General features: G+C 43.5%; 1 protein-coding gene across 1 annotated transcript in view; it reads right to left on the reverse strand.

Moving 5' to 3' along the window:
• The window catches only part of hmcn1 (hemicentin 1), a 208,005-nt gene that overhangs the window by 8,242 nt on the left and 179,199 nt on the right, over nt 1-20,564 (reverse strand). The window contains 24 exon segments of the mRNA XM_056275570.1: nt 542-663; nt 796-933; nt 1,100-1,246; nt 1,384-1,554; nt 2,639-2,809; nt 3,477-3,647; nt 3,937-4,107; nt 4,599-4,769; nt 4,864-5,034; nt 5,309-5,578; nt 11,051-11,132; nt 11,280-11,470; nt 11,651-11,785; nt 12,656-12,869; nt 13,197-13,387; nt 14,341-14,610; nt 15,505-15,639; nt 15,908-16,045; nt 16,313-16,420; nt 17,230-17,394; nt 17,792-17,913; nt 18,093-18,249; nt 18,383-18,510; nt 20,366-20,510. Of these exon segments, the coding sequence (XP_056131545.1) occupies nt 542-663; nt 796-933; nt 1,100-1,246; nt 1,384-1,554; nt 2,639-2,809; nt 3,477-3,647; nt 3,937-4,107; nt 4,599-4,769; nt 4,864-5,034; nt 5,309-5,578; nt 11,051-11,132; nt 11,280-11,470; nt 11,651-11,785; nt 12,656-12,869; nt 13,197-13,387; nt 14,341-14,610; nt 15,505-15,639; nt 15,908-16,045; nt 16,313-16,420; nt 17,230-17,394; nt 17,792-17,913; nt 18,093-18,249; nt 18,383-18,510; nt 20,366-20,510 (3,884 nt within the window).

A 20,564-nucleotide genomic window follows, 5' to 3' on the forward strand; every position in this document is an offset into this window, starting at 1 on the left:
TGATTCGTTTCATTATCAATCATATAATCCCATGGAGAGTTTTGATTGATTAGTTTTTTTGAGGAACTTTGGTAACCATTTCTCTCTAATGGTTTGATTTTCATGGTGGTTCAAAAGTATCTTCACACACATAATCAGCAAAGGTATCTGAACAAGAACAGGTGCAGTACAGTCTTATGGTACATTTTGGGATTTGTAATCAAAAGCTAAAACTGATTTCCAGACACATTTCAAAGATGGAAGTATCTTCCATATCCTGTGTCAGATAGAGCTTTGCATCATGACCAAAATGTCTTACCTTTTGGTAGATAGACATTTCATCAGATATTACAGCAACAAGACCAGTAAACTTTTATGTTAATGGCAGTGGTGTTAATGGCACAGCTTTTTTAAAAATAAGACAATGATTGTGATAGTTTGCAGTAATGGTATGAAGTTTAAGGTAAGAGAACATTTCACACTACTACTACTTTTACTGGTATTTATTAAGGGACTACGGTGTCAAAATCTAACTGTCCAGTCTCGTATTGTGTTTCCATACCTTGATGCTGATGTCAGCATGTGAGGGCAGTTGCAAGATGTGTCCATTTACTACGATGTCCAATAGCAGTGCTCCATCTGAATCCAGACCCCTGGCAACATGAGTCATCCTCAAGATCTCACCTAACAACATCCAACAACAAATCAGATTTCTCTCATATGTTATCCTAACAAAACAAACACACCCACCATCCTCAGTAAGCATTTTAACACCAGGCATGCACATACCAACACACTCAGATTCCTCTGCCTCACCTGTGGCAAACTCCACCTGAGTCTCACGCCTGAAAACCCCTCCTGTTAGCGTGTAGCCATTAACAGCTTCTCCTACTTCCTGTGCTGTGGTCCAGTAGATTGGGTTCAGGATGGAGATCAGCTTCCTCATGGCTGGGCCTGGAGTTAAAGATAAAGAAGTCAGGAATGCTCATTTAGCTTTAGAAATGGAAGAGGACAGACTCCTATTGCAGGAGGGTGACAAAGTTTGGGAGCTGCACCTTAAAGAAGCCATGTGGTGAAAAACACACCATGGAGTACTAAAAAAAAAGAAAGTTGAACGAACCTAATGTCCTGGGCACATTGGAAATTGTGGCCTGTGTAACTCTTCCCCCCGACTGGCTGTCTGAGATGGTGGCATTGAGAATGGCGATCCCAAACTCAATATTGTTGATGTTCCCTATGATGCTCCCCCGCGCTTTCTGGGGCCCACCTAACAAGGACAGACAGAATTTGCACGGCAACAATGTAAAAACTTTAGCGCGCATGCACGCACGCACGCACGCACGCACGCACGCACACACACACACACACACACACACACACGCGCAAACACACACATGCTCATACCTGGGCAGGCCTGAGTGTTACACTTGGACAGCTGAGAGGAGTCTCCTGGACATGGCCTGCCCACGTTACTTGGAGATGGGCTGTTGCACAGACGAACACGTGCTCTGTCCCCACCCCCGCAGGAAGCAGAACATTCTCCCCAGGGCTGCCACGGACCCCAATTTCCATTGACTGCAAAGACACATCCGTAACACATAAGATAAGAATTGGGGTTGTTGTGAAGCGTTTAGTGTGTTGGTGTAGTGTTCTGTGCCTGTCACGTGTCACTCTCAACCTTCACCGCTGGCTAGCAGAAATGCAAACAGGAAAGTCGAGCACATAAGTCTCTCCCTGCCAGTACATAGCCTCTCCAACAGCAAGCCCTATGTAGCGCCTCCTCGTGGCGACACACGGTAACTGGGTACACCTTGGACCCTGGCTTAACTACAAGGGACTTGGAGGAGGTCTGGCCCCTAGACGTGTGGTACCCAGGCCCACCGGTGTGTGGATTCACTGATGCCTGACAGGTTAAATAGTGCCACTGCCTAGTGGATACCTCAGGAGAGGAATAGGCTACGGGAGTAAACCCCTACACAACATCAACGTCCACAGTCCTGTTGTTTTTTGTTTTTCTTGTCCTTTTGTATCTGTCTAAGTGGGAGAGTACAGCCGGTGTCGTGTGTGGCTGCCACTTCTCCCTCTCGTAGCCCCCCTTCCCATCCACCCCTGTATGTTTGTGTTATGTTTATCTGTTGTCTTGTTTCACCCCGTTCACTGTAAAGTGACTGAGTGTTAGAAAAGTGCTATATAGGATTGATTTATTATTATTATTATAAACAAAGAGCATCTACCTTCAAACGAAACAGAAATGGACATGCAGACAGGGTATGATGCAGGCAGCAGAATAATGGTGCTCACACTACCTGTCGCTCTGTGACACACACAGATGAGTAAATATGGATTGCATTCATATGGACTGCATCTTCAGCTGCAACAGCCACTCAAAGTGCTGTTAAAATCAACGCCACACACACACACACACACACACACACACACACACACACACACACACACACACACACACACACACACGGTGGTGTCGACCATGCAAGGAGCAGTTAGGGGTTAGGTCTTTCTGCCAGGAGGAGCAGAGGATCGAACCAGCAACCCTCCAGTTACTGGATGACCAGTTCTACCTCCTGAGCTGCTGCCCCCTGAATATTTATACACACACCTATTTTTTCACCCATCTGGCTAAAAACAAACTTGCTCACACCTGGGCAGTTGGCTGTGCTGCACCTCTGTATCTGTGTGTCTGCCCCCGCACATGCTCTGCCTCCGTTGGCTGGTCTGGGGTTTTCACATGTTCTGTAGCGCCTCATCTGACCACCATTGCATGTCCTGCTGCAGCCGCCCCAGCTACTCCATGGACCCCAGTTACCATGGACTGACAGAAACAGGCACAAAGTTATAAACATAACAAAGAAAAGACAGGCCAAAAGACAGACAGGTAGACTGAGAAACAACCAGGTCGACAGGTAGAGAAACAGGTGGAAATACAGATAAACAAAAAAACGTTATGTGATGTTTCTTTTTCATATACCAACAAGTACCTTCAAAACTGCTTTTTTTGTTACATTTAAAAAGAAATGAATCATACCTGTACTTCATAACAAGCAATTCTGGGTCGAGTTTCTGGGAAGTCTCTTTATTTCTAAGGAAGACCACCTTTATTACACTGACTTATAATATATATAGCAAATGTCTCAGCGCTAAGATGCATGTGTCAGAGTGGAGCGTGGACCAGCTGCTCTGAGTAAGTGTAACTAATGTAACACAGATAAAACTGGCTCGACACCCCAAACGAAGACACCAGAGACGGTAAGAGAACAAGAGGTGGAGACACGGAACCGTATGACTCTTGCTCCATCAAAATCTGATTTTTGTCTTTGTTTAAATGATTTTATCCATGGTGTTTTTAAATTATCTTTGGCTTTTCAGGGCTGCCGTTTTTTGTGTATCTGGCAGTAGATAAACCCCAGCTATGGTGCAGACTTGCCTCGATGCATTTGTCATTGCCCGGGTTAAACGGTCGATAAAAGAGAGTGACTCACTGGGGCAGGGGTCACTGTTGCAGAAGTCTATTTGTACATCATTGCCCTCACACTGCCGGCCACCATGCTGAACGGCAGGGCTGGCACAGAGACGTGTCCTCTGTCTGGTTCCACCCCCACAGGAAACACTGCAGGCTCCCCAGCTCACCCATGAAGACCATTTCCCGTCAACTGCAGGGCAAAAACAGAGAGCAGTTTGGGCTTCAGTCACTCAAGTCCTTTATGTGTGTTGCCATTCAAAAAGATGCTTGCTTTTCCTAGTGAGGGTCTCATTCAAAACTCCTTAACTTCTCAACTCTTAACTTCTCATATTATGCTACTCTTAAGGGTCAGAGGGCAAGTTAGAGGGTAGAGAGCTGACCCTCTTCCTCTTCCTCTTCTACTTGCATGCTGATTCCTCATGCTGGATCTACCCCAAATATTTTTCAAAAAGAGGAGTAAAGAGTCATTACGCCCTCACCGGGACAGGGACTCTCCTTGCAGATTTGTGTTTGAGTATCTGGTCCCTCGCACTGTGGCCCATCAAATACTGGTGGAGGGTTGTTACACAGCCGGATTCTGGATTGCATGCCCTTACCACAGGTCTCGCTGCACGCGGTCCATGGTAGCCAGGAGCCCCAGTTACCCGCCACTGCAGGAACAGTAACAAAGTCGATGTATACAAGCTCATAGTCTAATACACACACGTATGCTTACCCATTGTCAAACATCCCAGAAGCACAAAAGGAAATGTTTGGAAATTAAAATCCTTTGACATTCTCGACCAAAGTTTATTGAAATGTGAACTGTGCAGTCAAATTATCTAAGTGAATACTTTTTAACTGGATCCTGAATTTTACATAGAGAAAATTCCAGCAACTCTGTACAATTAAGAGAAACCGTTTCCTCAGTGCCAAATTTTTTGTTGTCTTAAAGCCTTTTTAGTTTGGTAAGGTTAAAATAAATGAATTCTTTGAAAAAATGTGTGACATTTTTAAGCAAAGACTTCCAGAGAATTATTCATCAGGTAGAAATTAGTGCAACTCGTGCCGCCCTTATGCATTTTTACGTTGCACAGTGGAAAACCTTCTGGTGCAGTTACAGTGAACATATATAAAGAACTCATTATTTGTCTCCACTTACCAGGGCAGGGCCGAACGCTACACATTATGACCTCCACTGCCTTGCCATCGCATGTTCTACCCCCATGTTGGGCTGGGGGGTTATTGCAGGTGCGGACCCTGGTTCTGTTACCCTGACCACAGGTACGAGAGCACTCTTCCCAAGAGGACCACTCTGACCAGTTACCATCCACTGTAGTTAAGACAAAAGGGAAGAGCTTGGGTCTGTATGTGTACGCACATGCCATCACACACATACACAGAATTTCTTCTCACAAGACTCCTACCTGGACAAGGCTTTCCTTGGCAACTACGTGTCTCTGTGTCTGACCCTGTGCAATGACGCCCTCCGTTGGCAGGTAGAGGGTTGTTACATTGCCTCAGCCTCTTTTGGGCACCAATGCCACAGGTCACGCTACAGGCTGCCCACTCCATCCATTCTGAGTAGCCTCCATGAACTGAAAAATTATTGTATATACAATAGCACAACATGACATTTAACCCAATGTACACTTCTAACCAAGTAGCAGTGCTTTCTATGAGAACAGAATTAGTATTAGAGCACTGGAAGCCGAATCCTTGACTATGGCGGCATTTGAGCTATATCCATGAGCTAGACAGGAGCTGCATTGCTACCGAAATGAAAGGGCAACTTAAGGAAGTAGAAACAAATGTATAGATAATATGTAAAAATGGTACAGTAGCAAAACAACCATGCAATGTGTGACTCACCCCGCACAGTGAGAACGACCCTGACCAGCACCGACCCAAGCAAGTTCCTGGCCACACATTCGTACTCAGCCGTGTCCTCCTTCTGGGCGCTGCTGACCCTGAGCGAGCCGTTGGACAGGGTGGAGAAACGGTCGTTGCCCAGCAGAGGGCGGCCCTGGCGGGACCACTCTATGACCGGGGTGGGCTCTCCCTCTGCCTGGCAGTTCAGCACCATAGTGGTGCCGGCATCCACCACTGTTTCCACTGGCTCCACGGTGATGGTGGGGGCACCTGGAGAAAAGTGAACATATGTGTGACCTAATGATTTACCAGTGGTGTGCTGTCAGGGCCATCGGGGTCTTCTCTGCTCGTCTTGTCAAAATCAAAATCATAATTTGTCTTTCATAGTTAAATTGAAGTGTGCCTGAAATGTGTCCGAGTTCAACTACTTGTTTTCTTGTGGGGCTGAGCAGGGATTTCCTATGTCATCTAAACACATCACAACTCCTGGGACCAGCACTAGTGGTATTGCTAGCCTTTTGTTGAAGCCCCAAGCTGCAAACTGATTACAAATTTGAGTGACCATATCATCAGCCAATTAAATTTTGATGTCAAGTGACAGAACATCCCAGGGGCCCTGGATGTATCGATGCGAGACCCCAGTGTCATCATCAACGTTGAGCTTGAGCCTTTGGCAGGCTGTGAGCAAACTAAGCACAATGGCCGCCGCATTCAGAGCTACTGATGATCTTGTTGCCGGTCTACTTCATGTTTTTTACAAATCTGGGAGGATTGTCTGCATTTTTTCATGTTCTCCCAAACAGACTAAATTACTGGATGAATTTTGAGAGAAGAATGTCTCGAGTCGCTCAAGTGAGGTGGAACTTCAACTCCAGGTGGGTGGGCACATTTTTCTAATTGAACTGAAGGCGGCGCACTGATAATATTGTGGCAATACTTTATTGAATTTGTTGAAATTGTACGAGTGACTGGTGAACACTACATCATCTGTGGAAAATTTTTGTTGTTTTTGTGCCATCTGGTGTGTATGTGCAATCTGGTTGCATAGTGACATAAAAGAAGATCTGATGGTGATGCGGACGGCACGATGGCGCAGTGGTTAGCATGGTCGCCTCACAGCAAGAAGGTCCTGGGTTCGAGCCCTGGGGTAGTCCAACCTTGGTGGGTCATCCCGGGTTGTCCTCTGTGTGGAGTTTGCATGTTCTCCTCGTGTCTGTGTGGGTTTCCTCCGGGGGCTCTGGTTTCCTCCCACAGTCCAAAGACATGTAAGTCAGGTGAATTGGCTGTACTAAATTGTTCCTAGGTATGAATGTGTGTGTGGTGTGGGGGGAGGGGGGCGGCCTGTCCAGGGTGTCTCCCTGCCTGCCGCCCAATGATTGCTGGAATAGGCTCCAGCATCCCCACGACCCTGAGAGCAGGATAAGCGGTTCAGATAATGGATGGATGGATGATAGTGATGCTGCAATAGCTGCTATATTCCACAGTGGTGTGCGTGTGTGTTATGGTTGTTGAAGATCAGCTGTGTTGTTGGTGTTATTATAGTAGTGCATAGTGTTTTTTTGTATGTGGCCGTGTTACCTGTATCAGCACCCATATGAGAAATTTGTGTGTGTGTGTGTTTGGGGGGGGGGGTTCGTTATTTTTTTCTCTTTTATTTTATATAAAAAACATTCAGACTACAACATAGATATATTAAACCAATAGGGAAATAAAATATTTCACAAACCCATCGAACTCTATAGAATCAAAGAGAATAAGAAATAAAAATTAAAACACAGATAGATGAGACAGAAAATAGTGAGGTAACCTGTAAGTTTTGGCACGGCTACCAGCCTACAGACCCGCTACCAAATCTAAGAAATCAAACAAAAAAACACACATATACGATATATAACCAAAATCCAACATCACCCTCCCTCCTTCCCCAATCACACAAAAAGTGCTCCCCTCCACAAATCCACTAATAAACTCCTCTTTTCTAACATAACTATACAACATATTAACATCTCTTTCCATTATACTCTTAAAAACATTCCACACCTCAGTTTTCCTCTTTTCATAATGGGCTATATTCCTCCTTAGCTTGACAGCAAACCTTGTATGGCTGAAAACACAATTTGATAAATTAACATTGCATCCGTTCACTTTGCCAGACACCCCAAACAACAATTCTCTCCATTCTGTCAACAAACCCACCTCTCCAACATCTACTTATTAATTCCTTCATTTTCAACATGTATCCCTCCACCTCACAACCTTCAACAAACTCATGCATAAATGTTTCCACACCACACACATCACATTCTTTCTTCGCATTCACACCAAACTCACTAATTATTACATTATTGAACACCCTATTGTGTCTTAATAAAAAATCAAAATTCTCACATTCAGCACTGTTCCACTTGACTCTCAGATTCCTCCATACCCTCCCTACATCCATCTCCATATCCTCCCTACATCCATCTCATTGATAACCCTCTCCAACACTTTCTCCGCAGCTGGTCTTCTCACTTCTTCCCCTCTTAAACATCTATACATCACTCTCGTTTTCACACTCATCAGACTCACTCTCCTCTCTCCTTCTCCCACATACATTTCTATCTCTCCTTCCTCATCCAACACAGCCTCTCTCTCAATCTCAGTCATACTGACCCATTCTCTTGGCAACCCCCCCCCCCCCTTGATCTTTCCAAATATCATCTCCGCTGTTCCCAACCACATTTCATCACCCCTTCCCCTCACTTCATCTACCAGTACCTGTGCCCTCATAAACCCTGGTACATACTCATACACTACATCCCATATCTTCCTAAACCTCACTCTCCAAATCTCCCTGTTGTAAATTGTGTTCCCCTTATATGTGATTTTTGGATTTAAAAACACTGGTTGTTCCCACACCTGCTTCACATTCTTACATTCATACTGCACACATTTCGCAAACTCTCCCCACGCTTCCAGCACCTCCTTGTAAAACTCAAGACACTCCACTCAACATGCCTTTCTTCATTTGCATATACACTCCTCTCTCCCCACACCCACCACATTTATAAGTTGCCTCCCTTAAAAACACCTTCCATATATGATCCCTCTTGTTTCTTAAATATCTAACCACCATTTTCACCCTAAGTGGTTTCTTTTTCACCCCTAAATTGATTAACTTCAACCCACCATCTTCATCGTCATTTTCCATCACCTCCCACGCTATCCTAACTCCCTTCCCATCCCACAGAAAATCACTCAGCATTCTTTCCACCTCCTTCAACACGCTCTCAGGCACATCCAACACATTCATTACATACACAATCATACTCATAACTAATCCATTCACAACCACCACCTTCCCTTTCACCTTCAACCCTCTAAGTTTCCAAACCCCCGATGTCTTCCTAATCTTATTCAATCCCTTCACACTGTATATCTCCGCCTTCCTTATCCTCAATCCCTAAATTCACACCTAACACCCTGAAATAATCCTTCTTTTCTTTTAATCCTATTCCTAAATCTTCTCTAACTGCCCCTATATACATAATGTCGGACTTATCTATATTTACTTTACCCCTGATGCCCTACCATACAGCTCTAAACTATCTAATACCTCAACTACACTTTCCCTGTCCCTTACTGTAACTGTCGTGTCATCTGCATACTGATAAACTAAACTCACCTGCCCTCCTGGTGACACTATACCCCTAATTCTATCATTCCCCTTCAGTAGTGCCGCTATCGGTTCTGCCGACAAGGAGTACAGCAGAGCTGACAGGGGAGACCCTTGCCTGACTGACCTCTCTATCTTAAAGGTGTCTGTGACTATCCCACTGATTTTAATACAACTCACTGCCCTATCGTACATCCTTCTGATCCATCTTACCAGCCTATGCCCAAAACCACATTTCTATAAGACCTTGTATAAATATCTATGATCTACCCTATCAAATGCTTTATTCAAATCTAAACTAATTACTAGCCGTCCTTTGTCTCCCTTCATAAAGTCAGTTGTCTCTCTGATGCTACTTATTGTGTCTGCTATGTCCCTGCCTGGTATGCTGTAAGCCTGTGTGCTTCCCACCACCATTCCTATAACTCTTTTGATTCTGTTGGCTAACACGCTTGTTAATATTTTATAATAATTATTTAACATGCCAAGTGGCCCATAGTTTTCTAATCTATTCCTACTCCCTTTCTTGTAAATAATGCTGACTAACTCTGTTGACATACTACCTGGCATCTTGTTCTTTTCTTCTATCCACCTAAATAATCTACATAACACTGGCACTAACTCCTCTCTAAACTCTATGTAAAATTCACCAATTAAACCATCTATCCCTGGACTCTTGTTTCTACCTAACCCTGCTATTGCTGCCTCTATTTCTCCTGTCCCTATGTCTCCCTCACACATCTGTCTATCATCATCACTTACTCTGGCCTTCACCTTATCTAACACTTGTCCTATGCTATCTTCACCAATCTGTTCTTTGCTAAATAAATCCCTATAAACATCTTCTAATCTTTCAGCTATCCCTACAAAGTCTGTAATTTCCCTACCATCCTTTCCTTCCACCTTTTCTAAATAATTCTTCTTTTGTTTCGTCTTTTCTAACCCTAAAAAATAACTTGTACATTTCTCTCCAACTACACATCTAGCCCTGCTTCTAACTGTTGCTCCCATACACCTCTTTTGTTCTATCTCCTTCAGTTCATCTCTTACTCTAATACGTATATTCCCCTAAATCATAACCTGCCTCCCTATCTGCCCTCTCTGCCTCTCTAGTTAACTCTCCCTTTAACCGTCTCTCTCTTTTTCTCTCTATCTTATTTCTGCCTCTGCTATAATCTATACTCAATATCTTTAACTGTTCACACTTTCCCACCACCTCCCAATGTTCTCCTCATACATACTCTCATTCTTTCTTCTCATTATACACTCCCTCACTATCTGCTTATATTTCTCATCTTTCACCAATTCACCATTCAGACACCCCCCCCACACACACACACTTTCGCCCAAGTTAAACCTAACATCAAGTGATCACTAATTATCGTGTCTTTGTATTCTATTTCCCCTATCTTATCTACTATGCCCTTCATGCATAAACATTCAACAATTGACATTTTTACCTAAATGCTCAAAAGTAATCACTATCACTCCCCCCTCACCATCATCCACACATTCGCTAGCATTCTCAACTACACCTCTTTTCACTAATATTGCAACCTCTCTTGTTCTGACTCCACCATTGTTCACATACATTTCTCCCATCCATTCTCTCTCAATCTGTCTCACACACGCCTCATCCCAATGTGCCTCTTGCTAAAACATCAGACTTACATACCATGAAGGTTTGCGGTCTCTTAATCTTATCCCTTAGCCCATTTGTATTAAAGGAGGTGATTTGAACCATCAAGAGTATAATTGGAAAGACATGTCCCATTTTAACTATCTAAATTTTTCCCATTTTCTTCTATTTTCTACCAAATTTCCTCCCTTTTGGGTTTTCCTATTTGTAGCCAGCTTTCCAAGTTTGTTCTCCTTACCTTCTGTATTGTTTGAAATGCTGATGCTGCACCAATCCACCTGTCAATCTCCCGCTCCATCCTTCCCTCACTCGTAAACAAGACCCGGAGATACTTGAACTCCTTCACTTGAGGCAACAACTCATCCCCAACTCATCCCCTTTACAGTGGTTCACAAACAATATTCTGTTTTATGGTAAAGACTTGTAAGAGTAAAGAGACACTTACTCTGCAAGGTAAGTGTGACACTCCTTTCTATCACCCCGGCATCATTAGTTGCCACGCACATGTAATTCCCTGCATCTTCACCCTTAAATTAAACAATGAAAACAAAGTCCATGATGTAATAAATGCCCACTTATTGAAATACTTGAATAAGAACAAGTTCAATAGAAAACCTGCATGTAATCTGGACATATAAATAAATAATGACCATTAGAGATCAGTGTTTTCCTACCACTGTGCCGTAGATGGCCAGAGAGCCATTGTCTAGCTGGCGAATACGGTTGCTAATCTGGATGTTGACACCGTTCTTGCTCCACTGGATGGTGGGGGAGGGGTCTCCTCGCACCTCACAGTTCAGAATGGCATTGCCCCCCAGTGGCTCAATACGGTTGGAATGGAGGTCCCCATCAATGATGGGTGGCTCTGGACATAGAGATGAGAAAGCCGAGTTGAGAAATTGGTGAAAATTATATAAGAGCATTTTCTATCATTGAATGTGAAGGTCAAACACCTAATAATGGGAATATTAAAGCTATTCTCACTGAGCTGCACAACAGAATCATTGTTATTGATATGAATTGACTGTTGTATGTGATTTCCTACCTTTGACAAAGACAAAGCCCAGTGACTTGATGGTTCCCACATTGTTTTCTGCCATACAGGAGTAGGTGCCCGAATCATCTTTACTCACTCTTTCTACCAGCAACTCACTGTGGCCGTTTAAATGGTCAAAGTGAGCTACAGAATCAGGAATAGAGGATAAGAAACGATTTGAAAACTTCAAAGTCTAAACTGGAAACATCACAGAAATTCACTTTTCAAGTATGTTTTCCTGTGCTTTAAGACCGGTAAAGCCGAACTGTGTCACAAACAGGTTTGTTTACGTTCATAATTTCACTCGTGCAGACGTAGGGTATGTCGTTAGACCCCACCGACTCTTGACAAAAGTTATTACCTTCAAAGATGTTCAGAATATCTTTTTTTTTTATATTGAGAAGGCTACATAACATTACAAAGCTTCAATGTTTACATTTGGATTTCTGTGCAGTGGCTTGGAGAGGATACTCTTGTGATGTTAAGTGTTTTTGTTACGGTACAGGGACCCACTCTGCTCAGTAGCACTACTAGTGGCCAAAGACCCTGCAGTTCATCTTTAAGCTTTGTGTCCATTTGTGCCCATCCTACTTTAACTGTAGCTGAGGGTTAAAAAACCCCCAAAAAACTACAAGTCTTTGATATGCAGCTCCATAGAACAAACTACAATGGATAAAAAGACAAATATAGCCATAGCCAGATGGATTTTCCAGGCATAAGGGTAAATACATACATATCAAAGTAAAAATTCAGACAAACGTTCCATAAATCTGAATATTCCAGCACCCATTTACTGCCTATGGAGCTGCAACCTCTGCATCAACATCACATATTGAAATGTTTGTTCTTTACTTCCTAGTTGTGGGAGTGAGGGTTTGTAAATTCAAAAATATGAGCATGTCATGAAATATGAAAAATTGGTAGGCCTTCGGGATAACACATATGAACAACAAATATCTTCTCTATTTTGTAGATAGGAATCTTTGTAGCTGTATGAAAACTGCTGCCATATACCTGGGATAATGTTGTTGTTAAAGGCCCAGGTGATTTTAGGTGGAGGAACACCAGTGGCTCCACAGGACAACACAAGGCGCTCCCCCTTGTTTAAGGCGACATCCCCCTGCAGCTCCGTGAAGGCAGGGTGAGTGTGGACGGAGAGGGTCATAGTGCGACTGTCCTGCCCCACTGCATTAGTGGCCACACAGGTGTAGCTGCCCGCATCATCAGGCTGGGAAGAAGGAGTGGGTATTAGCAGAAAGGATGGAAAGAGGAAAGGTTGGTAGAGAGTGAGTGAAATTTTGAAATAAAATTCTGGGATATGAAAAAAAAAACCCATTAGAAATAAATACCTGATGTCTATTTCAATCAAACCGTTAACCCAAATCTAATCCCCAACAACCTTCTATTATACCAACCAGAATTTTATTACTCTTGTGTTTTATAATATATAAAAAGCAGGTAAAAAATCTATTCACAAGTATCAGCAAATCTGAAAATTGTAAAAAAAAATAAAAATCTACTGCCTGTCAAATATAGTAGTTCTTTGAATCCATACCTGCACAATGTCTATGACCAGCTCTCCTGATGGCAGGATGGTATACTCCCCTGTGCTGTCACTGATGGGGATGCCCTCCTTCTCCCAAGACAAGGTGGGCTGGGGGACCCCCTCTGCCACACATACCAGCTGGGCCTGGCGGTTCTCCACCACAGCTACCTCCAATTCTCCATCGTGAATAGAGGGTGGGACTGGCGGAGCATGAGGGTATGGAGAAAGAGGATCATGATCATGGGTGGTAATCATTTATGGGATAAACAACAAACTAAACAGAAGCAAGGGACGACGAGACAATTGATGTATTCCAGCAAGACAGTATGAACATGACTTGCTCATGGCTTTTTGTTTTGTTTTTGTTTTTTTTGGCTTTTTCCCCCCTTTTTCTCTCCAGTTGTATCCGGCCAATTACCCCACTCTTCAGAGCCGCCCTGGTCGCTGCTCCACCCCCTCTGCCGATCCAGGGAGGGCTGCAGACTACCACATCTCCTCTGATACATGTGGAGTGGCCAGCTGCTTCTTTTTACCTGACAGTGAGGAGTTTCAACAGGGGGACGTAGCATGTGGGAGGATCACGCTTTTGGCCCCACGCACCCTGATCAACCAGAGGAGACACTAGTGCAGCGACCAGGACACATACCCACATTCGGCTTCCCACCCGCAGACATGACCAAATGTGTCTGTAGGGACGCCTCACCAAGCCGGCGGTAACACGGGGATTCAAACCGGTGATCCCCGTGTTGGTAGGCAATGGAATAGACCACTACGCCACCCGGACGCCCTCTTTCTACAGTTTTTTTTTAAATCTTTAAGTTCTTTTGTCATGCTGAACTATGGAGACAGAAATACCTTTAATAATGGCGATAACATTGAAGTAGTAATAGCTGGTGGTTAAACTGACTAGACTGTAACTGGATGACATGGAAAAGGGGAGCTGCTTCGCAATAATACCTTTCCTTTTGTGTTCTGTACCAATTTTTGAAAAGGTGTTTCATAATTACTTTCTGCATGAGCCTTACGTCACCATTAAATTTCCCTCATAGCAAAGCTGCTCCTTGTTTCCGTTTTGTTGCATTTTTTTTTTCCCTTGGAGCTCCTTTTTCCCCTCCCCATATGTGTTGGACTTTGTTTTCTAACTGTTACCTACCCTGTACAGTAAGGGTCATCTCCACACTAGAGGTGCCTGCTGCGTTGGCGGCGGTACAGGTATAGTGACCAGTATCAGTGGGCTGGACAAAGGCTATCTGCAGAGATCCTGTACTCCGCACCCGATGACGTATAGATTCACTCAGCTGCTGTCCATTTTTGTGCCAGCTGACAGAGGGGGTGGGTGACCCCTCAGCTTGGCACTGAAGGGTCACAGACAAATCCAAAGGCACAATATAACTCCGAGTCTCTGCACTGATCACTGGGGGGACTAGAGAAAACAATGCAAATTCACTTTTTTGATGTACACACATTTATATCTATAAATGTGATGAGGTGAATGGCTAACAACACATCTGAATGCTCTGGACACATTACTGTATAATGGTGGCATGAAGATTTGTAATTATGATAATAGATTATAATACACATTTGAACATCTGGACATCCTGTCCACAACATTTTTGCATATATGAAGTACACTTCACAATCAAAAGATGTAATTACACACACTAATACCAAATGTATTAACAATGAGAGTCGAAAATATACAGATTGCACAGCATAGGTATGTATACTGTTAAACGTAGATCTGTAAAAATACCTAATAACATTTGTTCTATAAATCACTATCTATTTCTGTAGTTTGTTGCATTATCTTTAAAAATCAGTGTTTTTATGCATCTGCAGTCATACATTTCCTACTCTGCTGCTGCAAAGAATAAAGAGAATAATCGAAATTAAATTTTGTCTAAAATACATATTTATTAGCTTTAAACACAACAAAAAATTCTGTTTTTATTATCTGTAGTGTTTTTGTGTTCTGGCTTTTAGAGGAAATTTCGCGGCTGTAGATAAACCAAAGAATTCATGAAACAGTGAACGGTTAACATTTAGGGGAGTAGATTCGATGTGATTAGGCAAAAGTGTTTGATAATGGATGACTAGAATACGTGTCAGTTGAAGGTTACAGATATCATTAATGAAATCTTAATGGTGAAGATTTTATCTATCAAATAGATGGAACAATGACATGAAAAGAAAAACAAACCGGATGTGAAAATGAAGTGCCAGCGTAAAAGTTTAAGACACTTGGTAGGTGATAATTACCCTCCATATTAATTACTGATTGGAAAGTTAAGAGAAAACAGTGTGTGTCACCCACCCTGTACTCTGAGTTTGGTCTTGCCCAGGGCTGTGCCAGCTGGGTTCTGAGCCACACACATGTAAGTCCCAGAGTCTGACACAGAGGCTTTGGAGATCTGCAGTCCTCCATTAGGCAGCACTGTAAAAACACCACCTAGCATAATCACAAGAAACATGAAGGATTATTTCTCATTGTACAGTAGACCTACCTTGAATGGAGTGGCTTGTACATTTTTGGTGATAGTAGGTGGTGTGATATACAGGTACAGACAATTTGGCAAGTGGACGCATAACATGCGCGCATGCACACACACACACACACACACACACACACACACACACACACACACACACACACACACACACACACACACACACACACACACACACACACACACACACACACACACACACACACTTACCAGAGGTGGGGATATTGATGCCTTCCTTCTGCCAGGATATGGTGGGTCTGGGGGTGCCTGTGGCCCTGCAGGGAAGAGTAATGGGGTTGTTCAGGATTACATCTAGGGTGGATGGGTGGGGCTGGATCACTGGGATCTCTGAGGAGAGGGAAGAGAAGACAGTGACGATAAGAAAGATATCATGTGAAAGAATAAAGGGAAATTGAGTAAAAAAGCACGACAGGGAGAGGTATATTTTGTCACATCAGGCATCAGTCAGCCTGGTGTGAACCTAATAGGACAGTTATCAAAGAACCTGGTATATAAAAAATCATCATAATAACTTCCAATAATTCAATTTGGTTTGTCATTTGTTATTCCAGGAAGTCCCAGAAAGACCCAGAGAGAGTGTCTGTGGGTTTTTACCCTGCACAGTGAGCTGCACATGTCTGTGGGCAGAGCCTGCAGCATTCTTGGCCACACACGTGTAACGTCCAGCGTGACTCAACTCAGCTGAGGTGATCTCGATTGGACCTGAATAAAGATGAATAATACAACATAATTAAAAACACAAGCAACAATTACTAACTTAAATGTTTCTAGAGGCATAAATATAAATGAACGAGTAACCTGACACATATTCTAAGACACAGAAGCCTCATAACAACAATAGGCCAAGAACATGACTCACACTGGGTGCATCTTTTATGACTATAGTCTACCATACTGAAATTTAAATGAATACATTTCAAATATTAGTTGAGAAAAAAGAAGAGCGCTTGTGGAGAAAAAGTGTGATTTAGCCCATCTTGCCAGTGAGGTTACTATTTCTAAATATGTGCAGGTGTACATCAAGTTCACCTTAAATACTTAAGTGGTTATATTTAAGTTATCTAATTTTTCTCTTTTACTACTATGAGAGCAACAACAACTACTAACAATTGCTACTAATTCCCTGTGGCCCTGAATTGGATTAAGCAGATATAGATAATGGATAGATGGATTGTTATCGTTTTATTTCTTTCAGCACTTTATTAGCACTTTGTAACACTGCTTTAGAAAGGTGCTATATAAAAAAGTTATTATTATTATTATCATCACCACCATTATCATCAGTAGTAGTAGTAGCAGTAGCAGTACCAGAAATAGTATTATTTTTTTCTGTCAGTTGCCTCCCTCTAGCTGGAGGTAAGATCACATCATCTGCTGTAGAAATAACTTGAAAGCTGAGTCAATTTCTTGCGGGGTGGATGCTTACCAACACTAAAGCTTCGAACCTCCGGCTGAGGATCAGTCTCCCTGTTCACTATGCCACTTATTTTATCTAAACGGCTGATTCTAACCTGAGTCCAATATGTTGTATCCTGGACCCCATTTGGCCAGCTTCATGCCGTCTTTGCTCCAGTGGAGAAAAGGCTCTGGGACCCCAGACGCAGTACAGCCGATGACCACCGGGGACAGCCTTGTCACCACCAGCTCGGTGGACTCGTCGGCTATAGATGGAGGAACTAGGAGCCCAGAAGGGAGCAGTTACAGAAGGTCATGAAAATGTCTTACAACTGATAACTGATCGTTTTGATTGGTCCCCCTCTGCCAAAGATCATAATGACAGATGAGATACATCAACTATAAAAGTAAAAACACTTGCCTACTTGACAGATAGAACTAAAATAAAGAATGAAATGAGTTGGCGAGTCTAAACTGAAACACTCCATTTTTGATAAATCACAAAAGTCACGTTATTGAGAAATATTTTGCTCTCATACGCAGAAGTGAGCGGAAATAGGAGTAGCAACTAATTCCTGTCAAAGATTTATAAAACAACACCTAAATTCAAACAGTTTATGAAGTAATACTGACACCCATAACAAGAGTTATAATGCTTCTACCATCCATGTCTCTCACCCTGGACAGTAAGATTAATAGCTCTGGTCTCCTCTCCTGCCTCATTGGACACCACACACTCATACACGGCTGTATCCTCCACTGAGGGTGCTATAACAACAAGGGAGCCTGAAGAAAGTAACCTGACAACAGTGAAACAAGGGGAATGTAAGCATCAGTTTGTTATAGTTCAAGTACAGTAAAAATATATAGAGTAGTGTGAGTAAAAAAAAAGAGCCTAGAGATTTTCATAAATGAGTAAGAAAATGCTTTTTCTATATATCTGCGTATGAAACAGAGAGGGGAAAAAACCTGGATCAACCTGTACATATTCTGGTTCTGGTCAGTATTGATGGCCCTGCCATTCTTCATCCAAGTAACTGTGGGCTTTGGGATGCCAGTGGCTTCGCAAGAAAGGGTAGTCTGAACGTTCACTGTCACAGTGACATTGGTTCGGCTGTCAGCAATGGAAGGGGGCACTGGGAACAAGAAAAGGGGACCATAAAGGAATTGGTTGTGTGTGTGTGTGTGTGAGAGAGAGAGACAGAGAGAGACAGAAAGTGGTTAGTGGGTATGCATGCACATATTCATGTCTATGTGCACTATTCTCACCATGTACTTGCAGATCCACTCGCTTGCGTTGTGTCCCAGCCTGGTTTGTGGCCATGCACAGATAGTGGCCTGTGTCAGTCACCTGGGCAGAGTGGATGTGTAAAGATCCATCCTCTGCAAATGTGTACCTGCACAAATTTTCAGGTAATAAATCTTGAGGGACATCAAACAACAGTATTGCTGTCAGGATATACACCGTAGTCAGAGCAAAATCAGTGTTAACGCCACTGCATGGTGTGTTAGGGTCCTTAAAACAGTGTGTTGATTTGGAGAGTATAAAACTATGATGTTCACCTAGAGTCAAACCCACTTAAGATGAACTCTGATAACTGGAATACCCTTATAATGAGGGTTTTTTTTGAAGTCCTGACAAAATTATATATTTCTATATTACTCTAGCCTCAGATATGGCAAGGTCAGAAGTTGAGAGCCCTCTTAGCTAGGATCATCCTCAGTCTGTATTCAACTGTATATCTAAAAGCTTAGACTCAGGGGTGTCACCAAGGGATTTGGGTTACATGAAAAGATATCACTGACAAAGAGTTGTCCCCCCCCCCTTTTCTCCCCAATTGTACTTGGCCAATTGTCCCACTTTTCTGAGCCTCCAGGTCGCTGCTCCACCCCCTCTGCCGATCTGGGGAGGGCTGCAGACTACCACATGCCTCCTCTGATACATGTGGAGTCACCAGCCGCTTCTTTTCCCCTGTTGAGGAGTTTCGCCAGGGGAACGTAGCATGTGGGAGGACCGTGCTATTCCCCCCAGTTCCCCCTCTCCCCCGAACAGGCACCCTGACCGACCAGAGGGGGTACTAGTGCAGCGACCAGGATACATACCCACATCCAGGTCTGTGAATGTTCTCATTCATCCAGGTCATGGTTATCCAAAGGAGTTGAATCAAGTGCAACTAGACTTGGTATATATCTGTGAAGACGTTTCGCCTCTCATCCAAGAGGCTTCCTCAGTTTGTGCCTTTCTGACTAGACCAAGCTAGTCTGACTGGCTGGTGATGAGACTCAAAATTTATCTTCTTGGAGTCGTTGTCAGAGCTATAGATGTCCATGGCTCTTTGTGTCCCGATGTTTACCAAAGCCCGTCGCTAACAGAGCCATAGATATGAGTGGCTCTTTTGTGTACCGATGTTTGGCCGCGCCCGTTGTTATCGGAGCTATTGATATGCGTGGCTCTCCTGTGCTCCGATGTCCAGCCACGCCCGTCGCCATCGGAGCTATTGATTTGCATTTGTTTGTCGCCCGTCGCTGCTAAACAAATGCAAATCAATAGCTCCGATAACAACGGACGCGGCCAAACATCAGTACACAAAAGAGCCCCTCATATCTATGGCTCTGTTAGCGACGGGAGTTGGTAAACATCAGGACACAAAGAGCCATGGACATCTATAGCTCTGACAACGACTCCAAGAAGATAAATTTTGAGTCTCATCACCAGCCAGTCAGACTAGCTTGGTCTAGTCAGAAAGGCACAAACTGAGGAAGCCTCTTGGATGAGAGGCGAAACGTCTTCATGGATATATACCAAGTCCAATTGCACGTGATTCAACTCCTTTGGATACCCACATCCAGCTTCCCACCCGTAGACACAGCCCACTGTGTCTGTAGGGATGCCCGACCAAGCCGGAGGTAACACGGGGATTTGAACCGCTGATCCCCATGTTGGTAGTCAACAGAATAGAATGCTACGCTACCTGGATGCCAAAGAGTTGTTAACCTTATGTTCTAATAGTTTTTGAGGGCCCCCGTCAGTCAGGGTCCCTTGGCATAATCCTAACTTCCCCCTTTATGGTGCAACTGCTTTCAATTTGAAGGCCTTTTAAACATACACATGCTAATGACTGTGGAACAAACATGTAATGCAGAAGTTCTATAAATTGTAAACGGTAAATAATGGGGGGAAATGAAAACACTGAGTTTTTTGTGAGGTGCACTTTACTCCATCATTGTTTTCTGACTTGTTTGTGGCTTTACCTAGGGTTGCTTCCTCCCAAAATGGCCCCATGTTTCCTCCAAGTGATGCGAGGTGGTGGCACTCCGCTAACTACACACTCTAGGACCACTGGCTGGTTTACGTGCACTGAAATGGTTTGGGGACCTTCCTTGATGGTGGGAGCCACTGAAGGGACAGGTGCCCATATGGACAAGGAGGGATACACGTTACTCATGTTTC

The sequence above is a fragment of the Lampris incognitus genome, chromosome 3 (assembly GCF_029633865.1).
Source record: "Lampris incognitus isolate fLamInc1 chromosome 3, fLamInc1.hap2, whole genome shotgun sequence".
Taxonomy (NCBI): domain Eukaryota; kingdom Metazoa; phylum Chordata; class Actinopteri; order Lampriformes; family Lampridae; genus Lampris; species Lampris incognitus.